The sequence below is a fragment of the Hypomesus nipponensis genome, chromosome 9, assembly GCF_054491055.1.
Source record: "Hypomesus nipponensis isolate SF chromosome 9, ASM5449105v1, whole genome shotgun sequence".
NCBI classification, from domain to species: Eukaryota; Metazoa; Chordata; class Actinopteri; order Osmeriformes; family Osmeridae; genus Hypomesus; species Hypomesus nipponensis.
Window position 1 is genome coordinate 12,553,180 of NC_140369.1, and position 24,249 is coordinate 12,577,428.

The 24,249-nt window shown below is 40.4% G+C and overlaps 3 protein-coding genes across 7 annotated transcripts; 1 reads left to right on the forward strand and 2 right to left on the reverse strand.

The window, feature by feature from the left end:
- Positions 1 to 7,037: 7,037 nt before the first annotated feature.
- On the reverse strand, positions 7,038 to 16,048 carry LOC146272974 (uncharacterized). Of its 4 annotated transcripts, XM_084704010.1 has the most exons (12): positions 15,719 to 16,048; positions 15,344 to 15,498; positions 14,247 to 14,436; positions 13,970 to 14,061; positions 13,644 to 13,876; positions 13,298 to 13,534; positions 13,151 to 13,225; positions 12,822 to 13,038; positions 12,350 to 12,558; positions 11,934 to 12,006; positions 9,303 to 9,420; positions 7,038 to 7,854 (listed from the first exon to the last, which is right to left on the reverse strand). In XM_084704010.1, exons 2-12 carry the CDS (start codon positions 15,357 to 15,359, stop codon positions 7,659 to 7,661), a joined length of 1,656 nt encoding a protein of 551 aa, XP_084560136.1. In that variant the 5' UTR covers positions 15,360 to 15,498; positions 15,719 to 16,048; the 3' UTR covers positions 7,038 to 7,658. The 4 variants fall into 4 exon arrangements, with proteins under 4 accessions (XP_084560136.1, XP_084560135.1, XP_084560134.1 ...); XM_084704009.1 differs by lacking the exon at positions 15,719 to 16,048 and having other exon boundaries at positions 15,344 to 15,571; XM_084704008.1 differs by lacking the exons at positions 15,344 to 15,498; positions 15,719 to 16,048 and adding an exon at positions 14,550 to 14,768.
- eevs (2-epi-5-epi-valiolone synthase) lies at positions 15,147 to 18,833 on the forward strand. 2 transcript variants are annotated; one of them, XM_084704013.1, is made up of 8 exons: positions 15,147 to 15,243; positions 15,353 to 15,390; positions 15,584 to 15,674; positions 16,127 to 16,313; positions 16,694 to 17,327; positions 17,535 to 17,768; positions 18,042 to 18,294; positions 18,427 to 18,833. In XM_084704013.1, the coding sequence occupies exons 4-8, from the start codon at positions 16,156 to 16,158 to the stop codon at positions 18,543 to 18,545; spliced, it is 1,398 nt and encodes a 465-aa protein (XP_084560139.1). In that variant the 5' UTR covers positions 15,147 to 15,243; positions 15,353 to 15,390; positions 15,584 to 15,674; positions 16,127 to 16,155; the 3' UTR covers positions 18,546 to 18,833. The 2 variants fall into 2 exon arrangements, with proteins under 2 accessions (XP_084560139.1, XP_084560138.1); XM_084704012.1 differs by lacking the exon at positions 15,147 to 15,243 and having other exon boundaries at positions 15,265 to 15,390.
- A 132-nt stretch (positions 18,834 to 18,965) lies between these two features.
- Positions 18,966 to 23,315, reverse strand: mitfa (melanocyte inducing transcription factor a). The gene is made up of 9 exons (XM_084704014.1): positions 23,196 to 23,315; positions 22,661 to 22,888; positions 22,473 to 22,568; positions 22,233 to 22,350; positions 21,855 to 21,947; positions 21,105 to 21,161; positions 20,950 to 21,025; positions 20,635 to 20,782; positions 18,966 to 20,490 (listed from the first exon to the last, which is right to left on the reverse strand). Exons 1-9 carry the CDS (start codon positions 23,226 to 23,228, stop codon positions 20,095 to 20,097), a joined length of 1,245 nt encoding a protein of 414 aa, XP_084560140.1. The 5' UTR covers positions 23,229 to 23,315; the 3' UTR covers positions 18,966 to 20,094.
- Between the last annotated feature and the right edge of the window lie 934 nt (positions 23,316 to 24,249).

Consider the following 24,249-nt stretch of genomic DNA (forward strand, 5'->3'; position numbering starts at 1 on the left):
GCATGCCTTAACCTATTAAAGAATGCTACTGTGCATTTTTGTCATTTGTCCTAATTTTTTTGTCAGTTGTACTATTGTCCTAGTTTAGTTTACATGTGTATTCACACTTACTCCTTAAAATGAACTTGACCTTACATTCTTATAGAGCATGGGTGTGTGTGCAATATGCCCAATTAGGCCAGGGGCATTTATAGCACAGTATAAACTACCACTCCCACAACATCCTTTAGGAATTTAGCATGGCACCACTGACTATTGAGTCTAAATTTGGGCCATGTGTGTGGATGTATGTCATTCAAGAGCACAGGCCCAATTGACAGTTGGGAAAGTAAAGTGAGCTATATGCCCACGGGCTGTGAGTACCACAGCACAAAGGGAGTTCCCAGTGGGCACCTTAAACCAGGCCCTGGGCAGGGTTTTATGATACCTTTCAATCATCTACAGATTCCCAGCTGAAATGACAGGTGATTTGACTCAGCCTCCAATTAATAACCTAATTTGAACAATCAAGAGCCGAGCAGGATGGGAGAAGCCCTTGTATGGAGTGTGCGAGGGCTGCAGGGCTGGAGGCCCATAGTGATGGCTTGATTGTAGGGAACATTGCTGCCTCATCATCTCACCTACTGATTTTAACAGCAGCCCATCCTCCCAGCTGGGGCAACCTCACCTCCTACCAGGTGTCTGAGGTGGTGCCTAGATCCTTGAGAGAGTGGAACAACTGGCATGGTGAGGGGAGGGGGACGTAAGGCATAGGGGGTGAGTAGGGGGTGGCAAACATGGCATGGGATGATGGAGTGCATCAAGCTATCCGAGTGCCCCCCCTGCCCCCACCCCCCACAGCGTAAAGGAAATTAAAGAGCCATGTAGCAGGAGGAGGAAAGGGGAGGGAGGGGGTGATTTAGAGCATGGCACAGGGGGATGGGGACCCAGCGTATTGGAGTTAATTACTGAATAATGAGGAACAATTTATTGTGTTCTTGTTAGAGACATCAAAATGCTGGATGTAGCCTACAGAGAGTGGGAATGCCTTTATACACCCCTCTAAGTACGGTGTTTAACTTGTAGTCATTAAAGAGCCACTGCCTGGGCCAGTCTCAGACAGCAGGGGAAGCAGGTCCCCAGGGTTGGAGGAAGGACCGGGCCCACTGTGCTCTCACCGAAAACTTAAGTGCCTGTCTTCTCTTTGGAGAATTTATTCAAAGAAATAATAAGGGCTACATTAGCTGCAGATCGATCTCCAGCCCTATCTCCCAGGCTGATGCTGATGAGGTTGCCATAAGTCCTCCTTCTCACCTCCCCACCCCAGTATATCTTAATCAAGCTACTGTTCACTGTGTTGGCCTCAACCCTAAGAAATGCCTTTGTCATGCTCACGTGTGTTAACAAAAAAAACACTCAGTGTCATTCAGTGTTTTATGTTAGGAACAAGAAAATTAAGAAAATGTATATGCACTTGAAGTAACCTTTTTGTGTTGTATCTACTGTATATTCTAGTAGTCTGACAGTTAGTAGTAGCCACAAGAAAGGATGGGTTTTGACAAAGAAAATGACATTTTTGAAGGAACTAGTATGTACACAATATCATCAACATTTCATGGAAAGTTTTGAGAGTTGGTTTCACAGTTGACCTAAGTGGGGAGAGTGGTCTCCCTATGGGTGTGAAGTATCACTGCTTTTTGATGTGTTTAAATGGCTGCCAACAAAGCAGCTGTCAGCCATGGACATGTCAGAAGCAATCCACACCAATTATTATTGAGTATCTGTCATGCATGATTCAGAGACTGTACAGTTAGGTATGCACAATAGTGTTATGGCACCAGAGCAAACTTAAGAAAGTCCTCACAATAACCAGTGTGTTCACTTTATGAAATTCTAGCTAAGTCCATTCTATCCTGTGATGATCTCTTATAATGTAACTCATTATAAGAGTATTATAATCCATATAAAGTTTAAAAACAATTGTAAAATATTCCATATAATATCAATAATTGGCAGACTCAAATTTATTCATTTCCATATTTTGGTTTTGCTTACACAATGTGGCCATGAATTATTACTTTAACTTTGTCAAAGGTTTCCACCTCAAACAGCACATGATCACTGAGCCACAAAACTCATACTCTTATGTGAGATGCATTCAGTGCCTCGAATGACATTGAGAAAGAGAGAGTGTTTAGTGCGTAGCTGTGCTGTGTAGCCCAAATAAATATGTTCCATCTGAGACTGGTGCAGCCTTCGGAATGATCCCGCTAGACAGATGAGTGCTACTTGAATGTTAATGAGGTCTCCTTTAGACACGCATAAATTAAATGATTAGATGTCTGCAATCATGCAAGGTCCTGAGGTGCCCCCTATTTATGGCATTTGAAATGTAGCTAGCTTTATTTACGACGTGTCTTTCTTCACAGGCTTCGCCACCTGAGCAGCCTAATGCTTTCAAAAGACGAGTTTTTTAATGACCTGCAAATGAATCATTCTGGCAGAATCATAAGAGAAATGGAAACCCCCTTCAAAACAAAAGAAGATCATTGAGCCACTATCTATGGTTTATAGATACTGCATCAGTATAAAGAGCAGGGGAATACAGTATGAATTAAGAGAGATACGAAATGTAGTACTATTTGTTTTAAATATATTGTTCAACGATTGCTAAGACAATTGCTCAGTACGGGATGAATATATGTTAATATGTTGAGGGTTCTGAAAGCACAGGAAATGGATAGTGCATGTTCCACTGCTTTGTCAAAAGTCTTGTTACCACGTCAACCCTAACCCTAACCTATCATGATGGTTTTTATGATGACAAACACCACGTACAACACTATGTACCACAGAAGACCTTATAAGACTTGTTATTGACAGGGTACCTGATCAGAAGACTCTGATTGCAGAGGTGTCATTGAAAACCAAGGTAGCCAAACTGTTTTTTAGTATTTTGTTCTGTTTCATTATGCTCCAATCAAGACCATCCACAGAGTATTCCTCATTAATAAACTTATCAAAAAGGCTGGTTGAGAGAAAGGTAGCCAAGTGTGTCCAAATATCACAGCAAGCTGCTGGCCCTATGATGGAGAAGTACAGAGTGATTGCTTTTCTATTGAAACATCAGGCTCTTTTTAAAGACATCTTAAGGTCCTGAGAACACTCTTGGGTGCAGAGGCAGCAATAATGAGAAGTGCGTAAGTTTCAATCCTCCTCTCAAGCAAAAGTCAGGGCTTTCTGTGGTTAGAGAAATTTCTCTTAAGATTCTCACTTATTTCCTTCTATTTATTAGGATAATGAATTTCCGAGTGCTGTGCCAGTTTCACTGAGCCCGCTCCACGGCCTAATTCTCTGTAACATTTGCTCATTGCCGCTGGGGCACATTATATGAAGGCAGGTCTTACAATACCATCAATATGCCCAGGACGACAATCGGACGTTTCATAGATATTAATGGAACTGCAAATTAAATCAAAGTTGGAGTGGAGCTATCGAGGTTATGATCAATGGCTTTTGCACAGTCAGATTTAATATGGAGTTTGTAATTTGAGTGTCCAAACAAAATGTGCATCTTAATAGGGAAGATGAAAGTAATCCCACATGGGGAGGAAATCAGACATTCACTGCATTGTAATTAGAGAATTCAGAGTAATGTTCCTCTCTCACAGTACTAATGTTGAATAAAAGCTTTCAAAATGTGTACCGTTAATACAGGGTGTGAGAGTTAACAAAGAGTATATGAATAGTATGGGGCTGTATCTTTCATTGGAAATGAAAGGCACAAAGAAACCTATGAGTGAGAACAACAATGGCTGAGGAATAGTTGAGCATCTTCTAAAACAGGTTTGTCAGTTGGTAGCTTATGCCTGACCCAAAAGTATTGTGAGAGTAGCCAATAGGGCTGCTAGATGTATCATCACAGAACTGGTAGAGAACAATTAGGACTTTGCTGCGACTTCATGGACAACCCATGCACTCCATAAAAGCACAGTTGAGACAGCATCTCAATAATGCATGTGTTTGCTTCCAGTTTTCCTCCCATGTGGAAATATAATACAATATTATAACATAGGTTGACAAAATGTACACATTTTAATTATTTATTGCAAATCCATCGTTCTGTATATACACAGCAGTCACCTGAAATTAGATTGTGTTTAGTCAGCAGGTGAGCATGATACCAGCAAACATCACAACTAGGTTCAGATGAATAACCCATGAGCTGACAAACAAAGCTGCTCCACAGTCTCACACCATACCTACCCCCTACTGCATTGAACACAACCACACACAAAACCCACATTTTTCCTTGAGAAAGAGACAAGTTATTCAAGCTTGTGACAAGCAACTCAAAGACACCACAATTCATTAGTGGTGTAAAAGCAGATTTTCTGAATGAAAATTAATTTAAATGTACTACACAGAACCTTAAAAAATGCATTAAACTGTCTTGATGGCCATTTCCATCCCTTGGGCTTGGGCAACAAGGGTTTATCAATAATTGCTCATTTAAACATGCATATAATTAAAATACACTATATTCCCAAGTTTGAATCAAGGTCCCTAAAATGTCAACCACTATGCAGTTTGTAAAGGTTACTTGGCATCTGTGTGTCTTTTCCCACACTTGTTCCCACTTGAAATCTCATTAGTTTATTTGCTCAATTTTGAAGGACACCACTTGTACTAACAGCTGACAGGGCTATGGTGATCAGGTATTTGCCATTGACACTGTGAGGTCCCATATCTATTACTTACAAGCCATGAACCTGATTCCTCTACCTCGTACCTTGGAGTCACATGTCATTCTCACTGAACTGTCCTATAGGAATGGCCCAATGGTCCATCCATTGAGAGGTATTAATGTTGTCAAATGTTAATATGTCATCTCAAAGTCTGGATGTTCTCTCTCATCCAGACAAGGCCTGACCAGTGCTGCAAATTGTCTCCTCATGTTGTGCACTATCGATCCAGGTCTACTTCTGAATGGGTTACTCTGTGAAACGTTGCATGCCAGGACAGACTAGGACATTAATCAAAGGTGGTTTAAAGTGTAATGGCACAAGTGCTTTTTTTTCTGCTGAAGAACTGTTTAGCACAACACCAGCATGTTCACATGCACTGCTCCAGAGTGTAATTGCAGCACAAGGAGGTCATAAATAATGTATGCAAGATCACTTACACCTCATCAAGCAAGCCATAGGTCTGAAGAGAGATCACATTTTACAGCTGAAAATACTGATTTTGTTCCTGTGGTTGCACTTTCGAAGGAAAACAAGACCTTCGGAGAGGTCTTTAAAACTGTTTAGAGCAATACAACACATGGCAGTGATACAACAACCTCTATAAATTATACCACTGTATGAATACACTTCTGTCTATAGAGAAATATTTAACAGGGGCTCCAGAATTCAAAGATCTAACACAGAGGTTAGCTGAGTCTGTAAGCCTTTTACACTCAATGCAAATATCATAGGAAAGATCTGTTCACCTCAATTCAGCTTTAGCTAATAGAAATCTGAAGTTGTTAAGAGAAGTCACAGTCATGTTTGTCTTAAGGAGAGATTACGGTTGCAGATGCGAAGTAGTTATTAACTCCATTATGAACGAAGGGTATGAATACATATTAGAACGACAAAGTCCTTTACAATTGCTCACCTCACCTATTGGCAAGCACTAGCAACAAAGGAACAGTAACACATTTTATTTAACGGAAATATAACACATTTAAATCAAACCGTATTATAATTGAAACTACACTTGTATTTATTTTAATTTCAACATGAATTGATCCAGATAATGTCCAGTGCCAAGGTGTTTGCATTCTACAATTGGAAAGGTGTCCATTTCTCAAAGTTTTTCCTATTACACAAAAATCTGAATTAGTTGTTATGCCTCTCAGAAATGTGCTAATATTGTGTTTGATAACCCTTGTTTCTAACAGTTTCCTGAACAGTGGAACAGCTTAGATACTACAGTAAATTGGGCTGTCAATAGACTGCCCCTTTGTGGCCATCGAATGGAATGCCTGTGAGAGCCTAGTGTTTGAGCTAGTTTGTTTTTTGTTGAAAGTACTAAAATAAAACCTCTTTAAAGATTTGAGTGTATTATTCAAATTGTAAATCGTAGTGATATTATGCCATCCAGAAAACAAACTGACCTATGGTGTCCACAAGGCTGGTTTCATCTGTCTTAAACAGCAAGTTTAACTGAAGGGTGTGGACCATCAGATCTCTCCATATCTTAATGGGATCCTCTCACTCACCATCCCTGCTAATGACTGGGACCAATTATGTAAATCTGAGTATGGTCACTAATAGTGAGAAGTTGCTCAAACAAACACCAGCACTGTCTCATTGTGTAGATGGTGTTAATTGGCCACTCTTTTGGTGTAATTGTAGGGACTAAGGCCAAGCCCTCAGCTAACCTCTCCTCTAAGTATTGTTTTTCAGCACGTAAACAGTACAGGGAGCAATTAAGATGGCCTCATGAGCAACACTTAGAGAACCAATGAGAAAAAAGCATGAGAGACAAACTCAGAAAAGGCTAAGCAGCAGTGCCATACTCACACTCACACAATCAGTCCACAAAGATGTGAAAAAACAAATACCAAATATTTTCTAACATGTTTGATTTATTTATGTCTTGTCCTATGGTCAGTATGAGAAATGTCTCAATACACTGCACAGAAATGTAAACTAATTTTCTCAGTTTCAAAGACTAAATCTGTAGACTTACCAGTCAATTGAACTGAAAGAATGATGCAATCACAACACATTTCACACGAGATTTAGGATGAATATAAGAAGATCATTAAGGAAGATCTTTGCAGAGATTGAATATGTCTGTGATATTTACTTTTAAGAGACCATACTAATAGTACATGCATTTGTTTAGTGTACTGTTAGTGTAGGTTCAATCACTTCTCTAATGCTGCTTGCGATTTGTAGGTAGGTTACTTAAGCTTGTGTTTATATAAAACAGAACTGAAGCAAGTTTAGTGTTATGAACGGTATTTCCATTAACATTTAATGAAATAAGACCATGGGGATTCCTTTTTGCTCATCCACTATCAATTGTTTAATGTAATTATCCCATTAATTATAAACCCAAACATTCAGTCATTGACAGTGTAAAATCTGGTGTATTCCATGCATCAAAATCTTGAACCGTGATCCGTTCTCAAGTGTACTGAGCACTTATGAAATGGACCAATCTGAAAGGGCCAATAGCTTTAAAGCTTGTTTATGAGGGTCACTTACAGATTAATGAAGCATAATTATCTCTCTATAAAAACATCAAAAGACACCACGTGAACAGTGTAAAAAGGTTATGGAAGCCTAAATGCTCTGAAAACAACCAAAAACTAAAACAAGTGTCCTTGGCAAGACAACAACAACAACTATTAATTAATCTAGTTTTCTAACTAAATTTAGCATTTTGTCTTCTGTAGATTGTGGCACAGTCCCAACATCATAATTTGCCCTAGACTTACATGTGGAACATGAACATTATTCTTTTCTTTATTAATATAGTTATTTTGTTCACAATGAGGTGGTAATCATGACCCAATCTTCCTTTGATTCATCCAATGGAGACCAATTTTGGGAGGGCGGGTTCCTTTTCCAAAGTGTGACTCCTGCAGAGGAACAAAGAAAGTTTCTCTCCCCATCCTTTTACCACAGACTTTGCCCACCCTCTATGACTAAGTTATGCCCTGTCATGTAGTCTGAGGCATCACATGCCAAGTAGACCACTGCAGCTTGCAGGTCTGTCACTTGAGCCAGTCTTCCAGCAGGGATATCTGACAGCCAGCGCTGCACAAGAGGCCTCAGACTCTCTGAGTGGATGAGAGGGGTGTCAACAATACCCCTGAAAGGAGAGAGGGAGAGAGAAAAAACAACAAGACATCAGAGACATCACAGCCAAGAGTGACAATGTCGTATCAGAGCTAGCACTTTGGTGACAAAAATAAACCCAATTATCCTTTGGAAAAAAGGCAGCCCATGCCATCTCTGAGGATATTTACAGTGAGACCGCTGGCGTTTATTAATTGACACGTCTCAGGAAACGCAACTCACAAATTCCCCTTCTTTGATTCCTCTCTGACATATGCTGAAACTTGTTTGAAATGGAGTGCTCGAGGGGCATTTAAGAGAAAACAGGTGGGGTGCTGATTCGGTTACTTTTTTCCTCCATAGCAGGTTGTTTTAAGTCTTGGTAACATTCCAGTCTAATAGCTGCCTGTCGGCCTTAGTCAGTCATTACCACTGCCATCCTGCTCACATATTGAAATGCTTTATAGACTCAGTATATTAATACAAATATCAACATGTCTGCATCAAATGTGAAATGACTTTAGATTTGATGCGCGACTGACGTGACAGCAAATAAAAGAAGAGATGCTGATGCATCTTTTGCCAGAAGCCAACATATTCCTGTAGCTCCATACAACATTTCAACATTTGGCTAAATTAGCACTTCCGAGGAGCCTGTGACACCTTGGTTAACATATTCCACCTCAATTATATTTCTCTTCAGCAGCCTGTTATCTGGAACCTTTCCTGGCAATCAGAGGTGCTGTTTTCCCTCAGCCAATTTTCTAGATAATGCAGCTTATCACCGCTGCGGCTAAAGTTGCCAATGAAATCAGGCTGCAGTCAACCTAGCAAGAACTAATTGTGTCCCTTTTTTATGCATATTTACTGACTGTCACTTCAAAGAAATCAGCGGCCCATTGAGACACCCTGTTAGCGAGGGGAAAAGAATTGCTTCTTTGCAAATTAAAATTAGCAAACAAGCTGGCGATAAATAAAGCTGAGCGTGGCGTGTAAGAGAACGTGTGCTTTGTTCCAAAGCTGTGACGAGGCCCGGCTCACCCCACAGACCGGACGGATCTGCTAAGGGATGGCTGGGGCTAAGGGATGCTCCACTTAACACACACGCACTGCCTTCCTCTGTTCTCCTCTTTTCTTCCAGCTGCTCAGCTTCACAGACAAATAGACACAAACAAGGCGCCATTGTCGTGGCGACACTTCAAATGAGGATGCTAATTTGATTCCCTAATTGAATAGAACAATTAGAGCAAGTGTTTGGTTGATTCATCCCCCAAGACTTCATCTAATTAAGCACTGATGCATTGTTTGAGGCCTTAAATTGGCACCTCATTCTCAAATGGGGCTCTTCATGTACAGGCAAAGAAATGAAGTTTGTTCCTCGTCCCAACTTCTTTTGGCCGATTAATACAATACAGTAGCAATACCACAGAACACAGGACCGACAAATCTGGTAGATGGTGCATGTTAAAAGGTAATACTTACGGAGAAATGCAGTTGACCCTGACTCCTCTGTCAACCCATTCTGTACCAAGCGTCTGTGTCAGTTTGACCACTCCTGCTTTTGAGGTGTTATAAGAAAGCTGCTTCTGTGGATGGGGCACTGAGGAGGAGGAGGAGACAGATGGGAAAGGAACTTAATGGCTAATTGAAATGGAACCTAATAGCACTGTCATTAACACAAGGAAAAGCAAAAAAACATAAATTTAGTAAAAAATTATCATATACAGTAACACGTTTTTTTCAATGCAACTTGCCTTATGTCAACATTCAGATTTGACAGCTGAGTGGCTCTTACCTGTGTTAACTATAAACATTCAAACACTTTTCATCCTAAACTAAAAGTTATTTAAATAGTATTGAATATTGCAAGAAAACAGGGTGGGATTACTGTATCTCACTATATAACTTACAGTACACTATTTTATTATCATGATAGGTCTTTTACAAGCTCCCCACTATCTGCTAGATTCTACATGGAAAAACCTCCATTAACTGTGGGGACCCTGTGGATAAAGCCATGTAAAATTAATTGCTTCTAATGTCCAGTTATGCACTGACTTCAGCAACAAAGGCAGTGTGCCATTTGTTTGCCTTGACCATCACAGATGTTGCACGCTGCATGGGACGATGGGAAAGGGGCTCATTTTTTAGCTGGTTGATTAATCATCACAAGGAATGCTCCAAGTTACATACAACTTTAGTAGTTAACCCCGTCACCCGGTGATCTCACTGCCAAATGGCTTTGGTGGGGACTGAGATGATAAATAAGAGCCAGCAGCAGAGAGGCAGGGGCCAGTTCTAGGGAGACAGGCCCCACTGCCCACCCCCTCCCTCTCCTCCCACCCCCCTCCCTCTCCTCCCACACCTCTCGTCTCTTTGAAAGGGAAAAGTGCAGATGAAGAGGAAGGGGGATGCTGTTGTGATAGCATGGTGGGGAGACAGGAGAGTGGAGCATGTTACAGGGCATGGTAAGGTGAGGCAGAACGTTGCACTACAGTAGCGGTTAAGCTGTGGTTAGGGTAATGTAAGATATGCGTAGAGTAAGGCAGAACATGGTAGGGTGGGTCCCCTAGAGACCTGCTGAGGAGGAGCAAAGCCCTGGGCTTACATACAGATTCAAGGTGAAATCCGACTTATCAAGACAGGAAACACAGCCACTGTATAAATGCAGCTCAAACTATTCTAATCCTCACTGAAGACCTGATGATTGAGTTCCCAAAATACTGTTCAGAAAACGCCTTCATCCTTCAAATCAACCTGCATTGATGTTTTCTCCATATCTAAGAGCAGTAATCCTGGGAGAGGGGAGGACGAAGGAGAGGCCCTTTCTAACATCCTCTCTGCTACTTATTGCACACTTCAAGTGTAGAAAAAACATGCTCTTTTATCAGGTATGCCTTTACATTCTCAATTCCTCGGGACACAAAGAGTTCAAATGATTACTCTAAAGAACTGAGGCATTGAGTGTTCTCTTCCCGTGTGCATTAACATTCAGTTGAGAAATGCAGGTGTTAGAATGAAGAGGCCATTAATTCTCACTGTCATACACCTACATTTCCAAAAACTGAAAAATAGTGTATGACTGTAGCAAACTGCGTATTTCAGGACATAAAACAAACATTTAAGGCTGCCCTTACTGTCTATAACTGAGCCTCTGAATATCATCTGCTTGAAAAATGAGGCAAAAGATGAAAAAATGCCCCCCACATTTTATTCAGCAGATGGACAAAAAGCTGTCACCACGCATCTTAATTGGACATTCCCGGCTGCGTTTTGATACTCTACTTGGCCAGAACAGGTCCCATCTGATTATACATTATGACAATATTATAACAGATGTCCGGACCAATAAAGTAAATTCCTGCAGGACTGCGTGTAATGTGAGTAATTGATCACTTTTTATGCTGGCCACTATTTACCAGCATGCTCCTGTTTTACAGATTGCCCCTGCAGTCGGGACTCGGGCCCATATGGCACAGTGGTTTATTGGTGATTTGACTATACTGCTGATGAAGTGCTGCTGTTCCTCAGGAGAAACCTGTTGGAGGAGGAATTAAACTGGGGCTGATTCACTTTGGGTTTACAGTGTGTTCAATTACATCTAAAAGCATCTTCCGCTGCTTGTACAAGGCCCTTGGCACAGGCAGGGTTGTTGCCAGCAAGCAGGAACCCTCTTTTACATGTTGGACCTCAGGTTGTCTACCACATCCTCCCCTCAGATCCACAGAGATAGGATGTTTATTATGATGCAAACAGGCTTGGCAAGCAGCAATGACAACACTATGTGTTTGCATGTGAGTGGCTACAGTGTAGTAAAACAGAGATTCTGAAATCCTATTGGAACTTTCTCCTCCGTGGTTATCTGAAGTTCACCAGAAGACAATAACATCATGCAAGACCAAAGAGGTCTTTAGGGGCTGTTGCCAGTTAACAAGATGCATAATGAAGGACAGTGATAATGTGAGCTACACAGTGTTGTGGAGTGTGCAACACACTCAGCTCCACTATTATTCTCATCTTAACTCTCCATGCCAGAGAGATTAAAGCAAGACATCTTCCCTCTATGTGTGGCTAACATCCAAAGGGAACATATGGAACAGAGTCATCACTCACCTATGAGGCTGGCCATAGAGGCTGTGTTAATGATCTTTCCATAGCCTTGCTTCAGCATCACACGGCCTGCAGCCTGAGGCAAGGATTCAGGGGGAATGGACAAATTAGAAACCTCAGCACAGTGGTCAGATCCTACTTAAGACACCCAAACATTCCAGAGAGAAAGGGCTATCCCAGTCAGAACCGACAATACAATTATAGAATAAATTCAATAATAAATCAGATGCTCAAATATTTTATATATATATATATATATATACACACATACATACTGATTTGATATAATACCTGCATCCTGCGCAAAAGATGAGCTCATGTGAGCCCACACCAACCAATCTTTCCAACACAAGATCAGTGAATGTGATGGTTGTGGTTCATATAGAAGCATGGATGCTTTAGTGTAGAGGGTGACCCACCTGACAGCACATGAATGTGCCCCTCAGGTTGACATCAAAGGTTTGGTCCCACTCCTCCAAACTGGTGTCTTCACTGGCAGAGTTCCTGTTGATCCCAGCATTGTTGCATGCAATATGTATCTCTCCCCATTTGGAGACAATGGTGTCAATCATCCTCTGGACATCCGCTGATTTGCTGATGTCGGCAACAATCAAAATGCAGTTGATCCCTGTAAAAAAAAAAAAAAAAACATGAGCTTGAAATGCTCATCACAAAAGATTTCAAAGCATGGTGAGTAATTTGACTGTCAGCTCACTGAAGTTTCCAAATTAAGATTCTTTCTCTGTGAGTACATTGCCATCTGCTGGCCCAAATATTTAGTACAGCCATGTAAAATTTCAATCTCCATCAATGGTAGGAAAACATGAATTCATGTAATGAAGAATGACATCACCATAGAGCAAACTAGTTACTGATTTGCTTTGCACCAACCTTTCAGAGTGAGCTCTTCCACCACACTCGCAGCCTTCCCTTGGTCCATGTCCACAACAGCCACCTTGGCCCCCGCCTCTCCCAGGGCATGTGCGAACGCTCGGCCTATCCCCTGACCTGCTCCAGTCACATACGCCACCTTGCCATCCAGACGCATCCGCTCCAGTATCAGCCTCCCATTGACTCCCCGGAACACCTCGTCATCTGTCACCCTGATCTGAGAAACACACATAAGCATCTGCTGAGTTCATGAATTGATACAAAAAAACACAAACATGGCTGGTAGGGGGTTGTGATCATAGTTACTGAATGAAGTCACTGATAATTACTTGTGAGCTGGGACATGCTGATAGCATGGGCACTCTGCGAATGATACTGATGCCATCTCTCAGAGGAACAATAACCTGTAAAACAACTCAAACGTCACCAACACAAACAAAGACATTCTAATGACCAGGCTGTGATTTGACACCGACCTGTTCCACTCGAGGATCACTCCTAACAAACTCGTTAAAGTCGCGGAGGGCTATTCCATTTTCATCAGTGGTGTCTTTCAGGTACACCTTGGCCTTAAACAGGGAGTTGTCCACACAGAGAATACCGCTGACACAAAGCAGGTTGTTGTCCAGTATATAGTTGTAGTAATGGATGTAGTTGTTCTTGTCTGCATCGATGAAAATCATATCAAATGTTTCTCCTTTTGATGCCAATTCCTTCATAAGAAAGAAGACTGTTAGACAGTGAAACAGAGACATACTACATATGTCAATTTGTTTGTTTATTAAAAACACAGGTCATTTCATAATAAGCAACTTTGGTCACCTTCAAGGTATCCATAGCGGAACCAATCTTGACAGTTATCTTCTTGCCATGTGGAGACTTGTCAAATATGGGTTGGGCAAATTCTTTAAGGTATGGCTCGAGTTCACAGGCAACTAGGGAGCCATCCTCAGGTAGTCCCTCAGCCATGGAGAGTGCCCCGTAGCCTGTGAACATGCCTATCTCTAGAATCCTCCTAGACTTGCTTGTGTGAACAAGCATTTTCAGAACCTGGCCTGCACTTGAGAAAACAAAACTGTGATTTAGGAACTGTAATTGTTATTCCTTCAATGACATGTGCACTGTAGACCTAATTAATAATGTCACACCTTCAACATGTCCAGTGATGCATTCTTTTGGAAGACGGAAGCAAGTTTTGCCTTCCTTGTAGACTTTGTCCCAGTCATGGTCCACTGTTTTCCTACAAATAAAAAATAAAATCTCCCAGGTGAAGATGTTTGATTGTCAAGATACTACTTTCACATGACAACAGCAATTATTTAGCTAAATGTTTAGTTTTTATATTTATTATTAAATTGACTACCAGTATACCCTTACTTACAGTAGACGAGATTACGTAAAATAATATAAAACCAATATGTTTACTTGTAGAGCTCAGCAAGAGGTTGACTTTCATGGCTGCTCATCTTCTCCAAATAGTCATCCAACCCTGCTGCAATGTCAAGGGCCTTCTGTAAATTGCACCTCAACTCTTCTGTAATGTTGGTACTGACATCCGCTATTTCCTTGGCCTTGTTCAGGAAATCCACAAGGAATTCCATAGGGGTATCAGAAACTGTGTGAAACAAAACGGAACTTATAATATTGTTGTATGGTCATATAACAATGCTTTTTTAGTTAAGACACCCACAGTCTTTATCAAAATGATAGTGTTGTGCACATTCATACCTTTCATGAACTCGTTCAAAATTAAGTTCATACAAGTAAATATGAATCGTTCACGTTCATAGTTCACCATTTAAATTCTGAACGCGTTCAAAGTTAAGTTCATTTCATAATTTTAATGTGGAAAGTGAGAATGAAAGACTAAACTTGTTTTTTAACACTTATGCGTGAGTTTTAAATATTTCCGACACTCCCACCAGTGTTATTTTTCTGAAACGGAACTAGCTAGCTTCAGTTAGCTTCCGTTACCTAGCAACCTAGCGTTGCTTCTTTGGTCTACATATGTGTGCAATGAATCATGGGTAACGTAGTGCGATATAGACAATTATTTTAGGTTAGAGTACATAGCAAACATTTTACGGGCACTGAGCAACGACATGGTGCAAGCATTCGATTTAGACAGCGTCTGAGATCCTCAGGAGAAGGAAAACATTCCGTAACGTTTTAGCTAAACCTCAGATAATATGAACGTGTTCACCTTTCAATTCATTATTTGTCATTAAGTTTCGTTCAGTTCATCGTTCTCATAAAAATTAACGTGTTCAATGTCATGCACAACACTGTTCACTGTTCAACACTGTTCATTGTTCACTGTTCACAATAATAGATCTAAAAAATACACCGTATTCTATGGTCGACGCTGGTGGCCAGCCTGTATATTGTAGACTCCCGCTTTGGAAAGTTTCAGATGACGCATGTATGTAACATTTTTTTTTGTCGAATTACAATATTCAGTTTGATATGTAGGCACAATTGTGGAAAAATACATTTCAGCGTTGTTTAATGCGCATTCAAACCTTTGCCAGCCTGCATGGTGATCTTCGCTGAAACTTCGAAGGTCCTGGTAAGAAGTCGAGATTTGGAATGCAGACGGTGCAAGCTGACCACTGTAGCCTTCTAGTGAAGCGTGGTGTAAAGAATAATTAATAATTTGTGAGGACTTAACGCAACACTGCAAGAAAGAAAAAAGTGAAAACACGTGATTGTACGAACTGACCGTCACTGTCAATCTTTCGTAACCTGAGCCCTTTCTATAGGCTACAACAGGATTCTTTTAGACTCCTCACGTGGGAAACAGGCTACGAGACACTTAACACTTACAACTTCGTTGAATTTGTCATTTATAAGGTAAGGGTTCTCACATAATAATTTAAATGTCTTAGTAGACTTACCTATTTAATCACTTAACGATTCACTATTGAGATCAATATGTTGAGAGAGTTAACTTCCATGATCTGACGTGGACATTGCTATCTGACCTGAAACACGGTAGGAACTATTGTGCCAAAAATCTTCTTTAAAATGTAAATTTCGGAAACATTTATATACATTTAACTGTACTACACATTAATGCAGCAATACTTCTAAGCATATACAAAAAGATGTATCACAGTTAAACTGTCCTTACATCACAAATTGTGTAAGAATTTTGGCATCATGTAATGACTTGACAGGCTTGTCTTTCATAAGCAAGCCGGTCCGACCTTGTGTAATATCATGTATCCTGAGTGTACAGTTTATATAAAGTACACTCAGGATGATGTTCCTCTACTCTCCTCTACAACTACCTCTCAATACAGAACACTCAACCGAATTACCGCATACCAACATGTCATTTACAATCAAGACTCACTTGGAACTGCCCGTTCAATCCAACAAAGTAAAGAAGACAGAGTACAACTTAATCCAAGTCAAAGGCACCTGGAAACGCAAAGTGGGGAAGAATTTCAGCCAGAATTTAAAGGGATGTGGATCAGCTGCCAAAATGTGAGTAAAACTTACTCCAGGCAACTTAATACAGTATCTGCATGATTGTTGGCAGTCTTGTGGTGCTACTGAGCTGAACTTTTCTACTGTTTCAATCAAGCAGAATAATATACCCATATATGTATTTCATAAATGCATTGCATTAAATCCTTAGTTTTATTTAAGATAGACATGCCATGTGACAGGTCTAGGTCCATATAGTACATACATTAGTTTGGAATATGCCAATGGGCTTCTTTTTGTTCATAACTATCTACTGGTAAATGTCCACATTGTCATATTCTTTCATAAGTAAAACTCTCACAAACAGTGTTTTTTGTTATGGTCTAAAAACAGGTAATTCTTTCAACTTTCTAAGAATGATCAGTCCTGTTTTACAGCTATGAAAGCACCACAGAGCGGGGAACATCCTGGACTGTGGTCAGTCCCATTGTCTTTACCTACAAGGTGATCCAGTCCCAGGGCCTGCTGGACCCTAGCAATGACACCCTCCTCCTGGGACACATCCGAGACCCTGAGCAGCTGCAGGCCATCCGGAGCAGCACCACGCCCCTCCGGCGCTTTGTGGTCATAGATGAGATTGTCTACAACCTGTATGGCCGCCAGCTCATTGACTACTTCCAAGCCTTTAGCACTGTGTACAGAATCCTGCCCTTGCCCACCACTGAGGAAAACAAGTCCATGGAGCTGGCAATGCAAATCCTGGAAGAGGTCCACAAGTTCTCCTTGGACAGACGCACAGAGCCCATTATTGCAATTGGAGGAGGGGTTTGCCTGGACATTGTAGGACTTGCAGCCTCTCTCTATAGAAGACGCACCCCGTACATCCGAGTTCCAACCACCCTGCTGTCCTACGTCGATGCTAGTGTGGGGGCAAAGAACGGGGTGAATTTTGCTGACTGTAAGAATAAGCTGGGTTCCTACATTCCTCCAGTGGCAGCTTTTCTAGACTCCTCCTTCCTTCAGACTGTGCCTCGACGACACATCTCCAATGGCCTGGCAGAGATATTGAAGGTACATTATGCAGAATTGACAGCACTGTTCTGCCCTGATGCTAATGCTCAGTGTGCGTTTGTTGCGAAAGGATAGACACGCAGGATTTGAATGATATAAGGTTGCGTCTTTATGCACCTTTTTCTTTTCATAAAGCCATTTCAACAAAATTAAATTATTGTAGCTAATCTCCACATGAACTAGATCTAACATCGTTATTCTCTGTAGATGGCCTTAATGAAACACAGAGAACTGTTTGAGCTGCTGGAGATCCATGGAAGGTTCTTGCTGGATTCCAAGTTCCAGACACAGGGGCTCCAGGAGGAGGACTCAGATCCAGCCTCTGTATGTACCCGTCTGGCCATTGAGACCATGCTGGAGGAGCTGGCCCCAAACCTGTGGGAGGATGACTTGGACAGACTAGTGGACTTTGGTCACCTTATCAGCCCTGAGCTTGAAATGGTACCTTCTGACCTGTCTAAGTTAATGGCAACAAAATCCAAATATTTGTCAATTCCTTTTAGATTAATCAACACACAATGTATGTTGGCAATGTATGTGTGATTCAGTCAAACCCTACCCAAGGAATTTATTACAGTTGTTTTACTTTTTTAAATGAATGTTTAGAAGCTTGCATGCCGTTGATACGACACATGATTAGACAAGTCAACCATGTGTGGAATGTGAGAGAGCGTCTGCTAAATGACTAAATGTACAATGTTCCTTTCGTTCCAGAAAGTACTCCCTTCTCTGCTGCATGGCGAGGCAGTGAACATTGACATGTCCTACATGGTGTATGTGGCCCGGGAGAGAGGTATCCTGACAGAGAAGGAGAAGATAAGAATCATAAGCTGCATGATTGGTCTGGAGCTCCCTGTGTGGCACCAGGACTGCACCTTGGCCATGGTCCAAAAGTCCCTGTGTGAGAGGCTCAAGCACTCTGGTGGGTTTGTCAGGATGCCCCTACCCACTGGCCTGGGAAATGCAGGTAGGGGAACCTAACAAGATCTCAGATGTTTAACACTACAAACAAAATTGAAACAGTTTTTTTGAAATGTGAGCGGAGATCCTAATCTAATTATACCTAACTACTGTACTATTTGTTATCGTTCTTTTACAGAGATTTTCAATGACACCTCTGATGAAACCCTGTATAAAGCCTATGTGAGATGGTGTGATGAGCTGAGTACAAAACCTCCACATATACCCAACAGGGAACATATAATTGATGTGGTATAGTAGATAATTTCCTACTATCTGTAGAAAATCTCACTGAGCTATATTTCATTATGTAAGATGTTTGTCTTTAATTAAGATACAATTGTTATTTACATAATTTTAGGCATCTTAATGTTTTTTTTAATTGCATTAGATTGAGAGAGTAATGAGAGAATAAGATCATGCAGAATGAAATGAATGAGAGAATAACAACAACATTTCAAACCCTGATATTGAGCAGGATTGAGTATTTCTTGATGATGTTACAAAAAGTTTTTAATAAAATCATATTTTGTTCTAAAAATACAATTTGAGTTCTCATATTGAAAATAATTTTCAGTACCCAGGCCAACATTTAGAATACACGTTAATTTACAGTTTACATTTCAATGACTGAAATCAGAGGCACTTTTTGAATTCAGATATCCTATGATCATTTAATCTCAAATAAAATTATCATCATTCCTATTATATCCTGAAGATACATATGTGCCTTTTCCCGCATTTTATTCTATATGGGATCAGTTTATCAAATGGGACTGCAGATCATCCCCTATTCATATTAGGTAGATCCAGAAATGAACGTGTCTATCCCCAGTGCCCGTAGACACAAGCAGGGCATAATAGTCTTATCTGGAACACAGGTTGTAGGGGAGAAATATTGCAGGTGTCCATTTCTGGTTGATTATGTAAGTGAATAAAGTTGCAAACCAAAACATATTACATTGTACAACAGTAATTATAACAATGTACTCACATATGACCAATACATGGGTTTAGCACATGAGGATAACTCAATTTTGAAGGTGTGCTTTGCACTCAATTAGAGAACTGCTGATTTGTATTTAGTGTAGTTAGGTACAGTTTACTCTATGAAATTTGTTTAAAAGAAACGGGGTAGAGGGATCTGAACTTCAACCCTAACGCTGAACCTTCTCATTTCATCCGCATGACCATGACTGCCTGACCATAACAGTCCTACATTGAGATTTAATAAGTAAGTATGGAGTGTGAAATGTCAAATAATTTATATGATTTATGTACTGTCGATAAAATCAACACTTAATGTTGAAGATTGATGGCAAAAATGTTATGGAGTGTTCACAACAATAATCTAAACATGAAGATGAACATGCCTGTATATTGGCCCTAGAGCAGATTGACAGGTTCCTAGCTAGGGTAGAGTGTCCTTTTGCCAAAGTCAGATGACGGTAAGAATATGAAAGACACACTCAGATGGGAAAATATGGAATCAAACTGTCACTGCTAACATACAGAGCTTATCTTCAATTATATCACATTATAGCATTACAATGTACAACAACAGAAAAGGGCAAAACTGGGAACATGATTCTGCCTTAACGAAATACAAAGCTGTTAAAAAACATGTCCCGTTCTTTTGAATGCTTTTAGAATTAATTGGTTTGTTGCAAGCAAACAGAGGAATGTCTGTTTTCATCCTTTTAGTATTACAGACAGCCTCTGGTGCTGGTTGGGAGCAGGCCAGAAGCCCCAGTGATGGTAATGCTACGGTACAAAATATGAGCATGGTCTGAAGATGTGGTCAGTGCTAACAACCATGCTCATTCTCGTCCATGCTGGAGCTGCTGCTGCGTCGGCTGTTACTGTTGGAGCCATCTGGGGACACTGAGGACAGAAGGGGGTCACTGGGGCTAAGGGGAGACTGGCAGTTGTCCCTCATAGGGTCCTTCATTTTGGTGGCCTTGCCGTAAGGCCCCAGGTCTCCGACGTCAGTAGGGCTCTCGTTGAAGCTGATAGTGCCATTGTTGAGGTCCAGTGTGGTGGGAGGAGACATGTCAGGCCCTGAGGGCTGCTGGTAGAGGTCTGAGGGACAGTCACCCAGGATGGGCTCCTGTTTGATGGCTCGTGCCATCAGCTCTGAGGAGCAGAGAGAGGAGGATGCCACCACAACAAGACCATGAGCCCTCGCCTGCATCTCCAACTCCTGTGGGAATTCATTATAGATACACAACCACTTACTAATGGAGACAATGCTATGTGAAGGGAATTGGGTGATTTGAATGTGTGCTTCATTTTCCCTCAAGAGTCCTGCAAGCTAATATCACTGGCTCTCAGTGTTGTGACCTACCTGTATGCGTAGCATCAAATGTCTGTTAGAATGCTCCAGTCTCCTCTGCCTGCATTCTAGCTCCTTTGTCCGTTGCTGCTCCCGCTGTAACTTCCTGATATAGTCCACAGAGGCCTTCAGAATGGTCCCCTTATTCCAGCGCATGTCCCTAGGGAGCAGAGGGGACAAAGTCTCCAGTCAGAATCATTAAGCAACTGAGCAGCTGATCGTTAAAGCAGAAAGGCTTCATACCTCCTGGCGTTAACACAACTTTCACATTTTAAGTTCTTCTACAAAGAATAGTAGGAGAAAACAATGAATAAAAAGCAAACTTACGGGTCATTAGACTTTGGAATCAGAGTACCCAGTTCTTTTATGCGATCATTGATATTGAACCTACGCCTTCGTTCAACTGAAGGAAAGAGTAAATGTGATTAACATTTAAAATAAAACAAGTTCAAGTCACACCCTTCCTTGTCACAGTAACTCACTTAGATTGTGGTTGTCCTTCTTTTGTCTCTCTTTTGCAAGGGCACGTACCTCAGATTCTGAAATGCAAAAGAAACTTGAATAACATGTTTAACTACATGTTTATCTACATGCTCTTATGGTTCTTCCTTTTGGGACTTATTTAGTTTTCCCAATGTATGTTTCATGTTTTGGCTACCCGCAATGTTTTGGGCTATCTCGTTGTTATGATCAGTGACCTACGCACTTTTGTAAAGCTCTATTTTGGAAGTCGTTTTGTCTGCTAAATGCATAAATGTAAAATGTAACAACAAAACATGTCCCTACCTGAGCAAATTAAAGATATTTTATGTGTTAACATTTTCTCTCAAAATTGTCTCATATCTGGTGATATAATATGATTGTAATGTTTGTTAACATCTATCCTTGGACATCACAGTTTTTAACGTGTACTTTGAATTTGTACATGTTTTACATATATTTTACGTATACATTCTATGTATTGTATATTATTATTTCATATATATTTAAATTCCTAAATTTCAATTTATTACAAAATATATTCTTTACGGGCCTGAATTTACTGTAGGATACATATAAAAATGTCCTCTTGTTATAGATCCATATTGTGTGCAATTTTCAATGTACACAAAATACTTCACCTAATATTCATCATTCATCATATTCATCACTATTAATCCTCACAGCCAAAATAACGCTTTAATGTAAAATAAATAAATAATCATGCCACAGATAACATATTGATAACATACCTACTGGAAAGCCATCTGGCCTTTGATAGTTTTCAAACTGGCCACAGGATCCAGGCTTGTCCAGTATGTGCATCATGCCCGGAGCTGAAGTAACTAATTGGCAAATCATTCATTTATAAGTATGTTATGCATTGCATTATTGCACACAATTGGATAATGGCAGCTAACCAGATGTACTATACTCTATGTGTACTAATAAGTCTACAGTGCTTCTGTACAATGGCTTACAAGGAATAGAAATACCCTCATTAACCACTTTATAGTCCTCTTTAATCTTTTAAGGAGGTTGCAAATTATGAAGAAAAGTTCCGTTCGTGAGTTATCACACGTTATTGTTCTGGTGTTCTGTGCAACGCTTGTCTACAGAACATTAATTACCTGAGAATTCCCTTTTGATATTGGGTAGGCTGGATGGGCAGGAATTGCTGATGGCAAGACCAGGAGGGGGAAGCGTTGGGTTTCCATACATGTCCAAGAGGCTGCCAGAAACAGGTAACTGAAGAATGCAGACACATGCTTGGTTAATCAAAGCTCTGTTCTATCTAAAAATACACTGAAATCAACAGTAAAATATATGGCTTTGTTTTGCAATTTGTGGTGTTTACTAAATGTATATACCGTATTTGAAATCTGGAGTCCAGGGTCCATAAGTCCAAGAATATCCTCATTGTAAGTTGATTCCAAGCTAATGATGTCATCAATTACATCATCCATCTGTTTAAAATAAGAAAATATATTTATCATAAGGATCACAGGTCTTGAAACTGTTTTGGTCAACTGTTGTTTAAATTGATGAGCTGCTCTACCTCTTTCTCACAGTTGGAACTGAGGGTCAGCAAGGCCATGGGGCTGTTGGGGGCACTGCTGCCTGGGCCGGGGGGCATCCCGTGGTCCGGGGGCTGGCTGGGGCACTGGAAGCTGCTGGCCTGGCTGCCAGCTTTACCCCCCAGGCTGGGGGATAGGTATTGCCTAACCTGTTGCCTCTGAGTTTGCTGGATGTGGTATTTAGTTGGGTTCTCCAAGTGTGTCTGCACCTACATACAACAACAAAAAACAAGAACATTTGCATTTGTCAATGTAAAATTTAGATCCGTTGTTTGTTAGCAAATGTTGTGAGAGAAGTCAATTTTGATTAATATTGTTGTCTCTTCGAACATAGGAATACAACATAAAATAGAGATATTAAATTTGAGGCAAACTGATAAATATTCTGTATTGACTCTTTATAAATAATATAAAAAGATTGTAAAGTTATAAAGTAATTGGATCTAAACAATACCAATTGAGATTCAAACCAAAAACAAAACATTTAGGACAAAATATAAAAACAACCTTTCTTACCTGATAATGGCTATATTCAAGCATCTCCAACATTTCGTTAAATGTAAGATATTATTAATTTGATAATTAGTTTCCTGTAGCAGATGTTTACTGTCTGGTCAGTCAACAATGTAATTGCTGGGATAGAATGTGCAAGTGAGAAAGGAGCCTCAGCCAGTTCAACTTATGAAAGACTGAACCTTCATTAGCTATGCAAATACAGAAAAAGGAGGAGAACAGAAAGATTCATCCTCCCTGTTATGTTGTTCCTGTCGAACGATGAATTTATGTCTTTATAGAGTTCATTTGACGTCACCATCTACATCTCACAAAGAACTCTTTTTACTTAAGGGTTACTAGTCTCCAAACTGAAATTTGCTCACGGCTAATTAACGTTTCATCTTTAGTTTCGCTCATCTAGTATGAAACATTATTTGTTCTGAATACAAGAATACAATTGACACCACTGTTCACTTACAAACAGACTTGAATTGCAGGACGGTTCCAAAAATGTACATGGGGTTTAGAACTAACTGACCATCCCCCTACAATGTATAACTTGTTTTCAATTGTGACCTGTGAATAATGTAACTAGTTGGGTAAATTCTTGCTCAGTCGCGCATTTAGACAGGGTTTTATGTTCTGCCCGTTATGGATTTACTCCAAGAGTGAGTCATGAAACTGGTTCAAATGGCTACGTATGTGAAGCAAACAACAGACGTCTCTGCAAAACTAAAACATTGGTCTACAGTTGTTATAATTAATCACAACCGATCCAGCTTCAGAAAAATCATCATAGCTCTCTTTCTACCAGAAAGTAATATGACGTACTGTACATTCAGGTTAATGCTCATTTATCTGTGTTTTGCTCCATTAATGTCCAATGGGATGTACGATACCTAATCACTTCTCAATTTGAATGCCTTGCAACTTCTTTTCAATATTGAATTTGAATGCAAACTTTACTTTAATTCCTATTGATGCAAATATGGCTATATGGGCTTTTACTCCAGAGCAGTGATTTACTGTAGACTTATAAGAGAAGGCATTTACTGACAACACGTGTACTGCTAAG

Bases quoted from the DNA above. Each gene is read 5' to 3' on its own strand.
- LOC146272974 (XM_084704008.1), bottom strand. From the start codon at position 14,619: ATGGTGAACTATGAACGTGAACGATTCATATTTACTTGTATGAACTTA. The intron at 14,062-14,246 runs GTAAACATATTG...TTTTATTTGTAG, and splicing joins CCTCTTGCTGAGCTCTACAA to GAAAACAGTGGACCATGACT. The intron at 13,535-13,643 runs GTGACCAAAGTT...TTTCTTATGAAG, and splicing joins CCGCTATGGATACCTTGAAG to GAATTGGCATCAAAAGGAGA.
- eevs (XM_084704013.1), top strand. From the start codon at position 16,156: ATGTCATTTACAATCAAGACTCACTTGGAACTGCCCGTTCAATCCAAC. The intron at 16,314-16,693 runs GTGAGTAAAACT...CCTGTTTTACAG, and splicing joins TGTGGATCAGCTGCCAAAAT to CTATGAAAGCACCACAGAGC. The intron at 17,328-17,534 runs GTACATTATGCA...TATTCTCTGTAG, and splicing joins GCCTGGCAGAGATATTGAAG to ATGGCCTTAATGAAACACAG.
- mitfa (XM_084704014.1), bottom strand. From the start codon at position 23,228: ATGTTGGAGATGCTTGAATATAGCCATTATCAG. The intron at 21,026-21,104 runs GTGAGTTACTGT...TCTTTCCTTCAG, and splicing joins GAAGGACAACCACAATCTAA to TTGAACGAAGGCGTAGGTTC. The intron at 20,783-20,949 runs GTAAGTTTGCTT...TCTGCTCCCTAG, and splicing joins ATTCCAAAGTCTAATGACCC to GGACATGCGCTGGAATAAGG.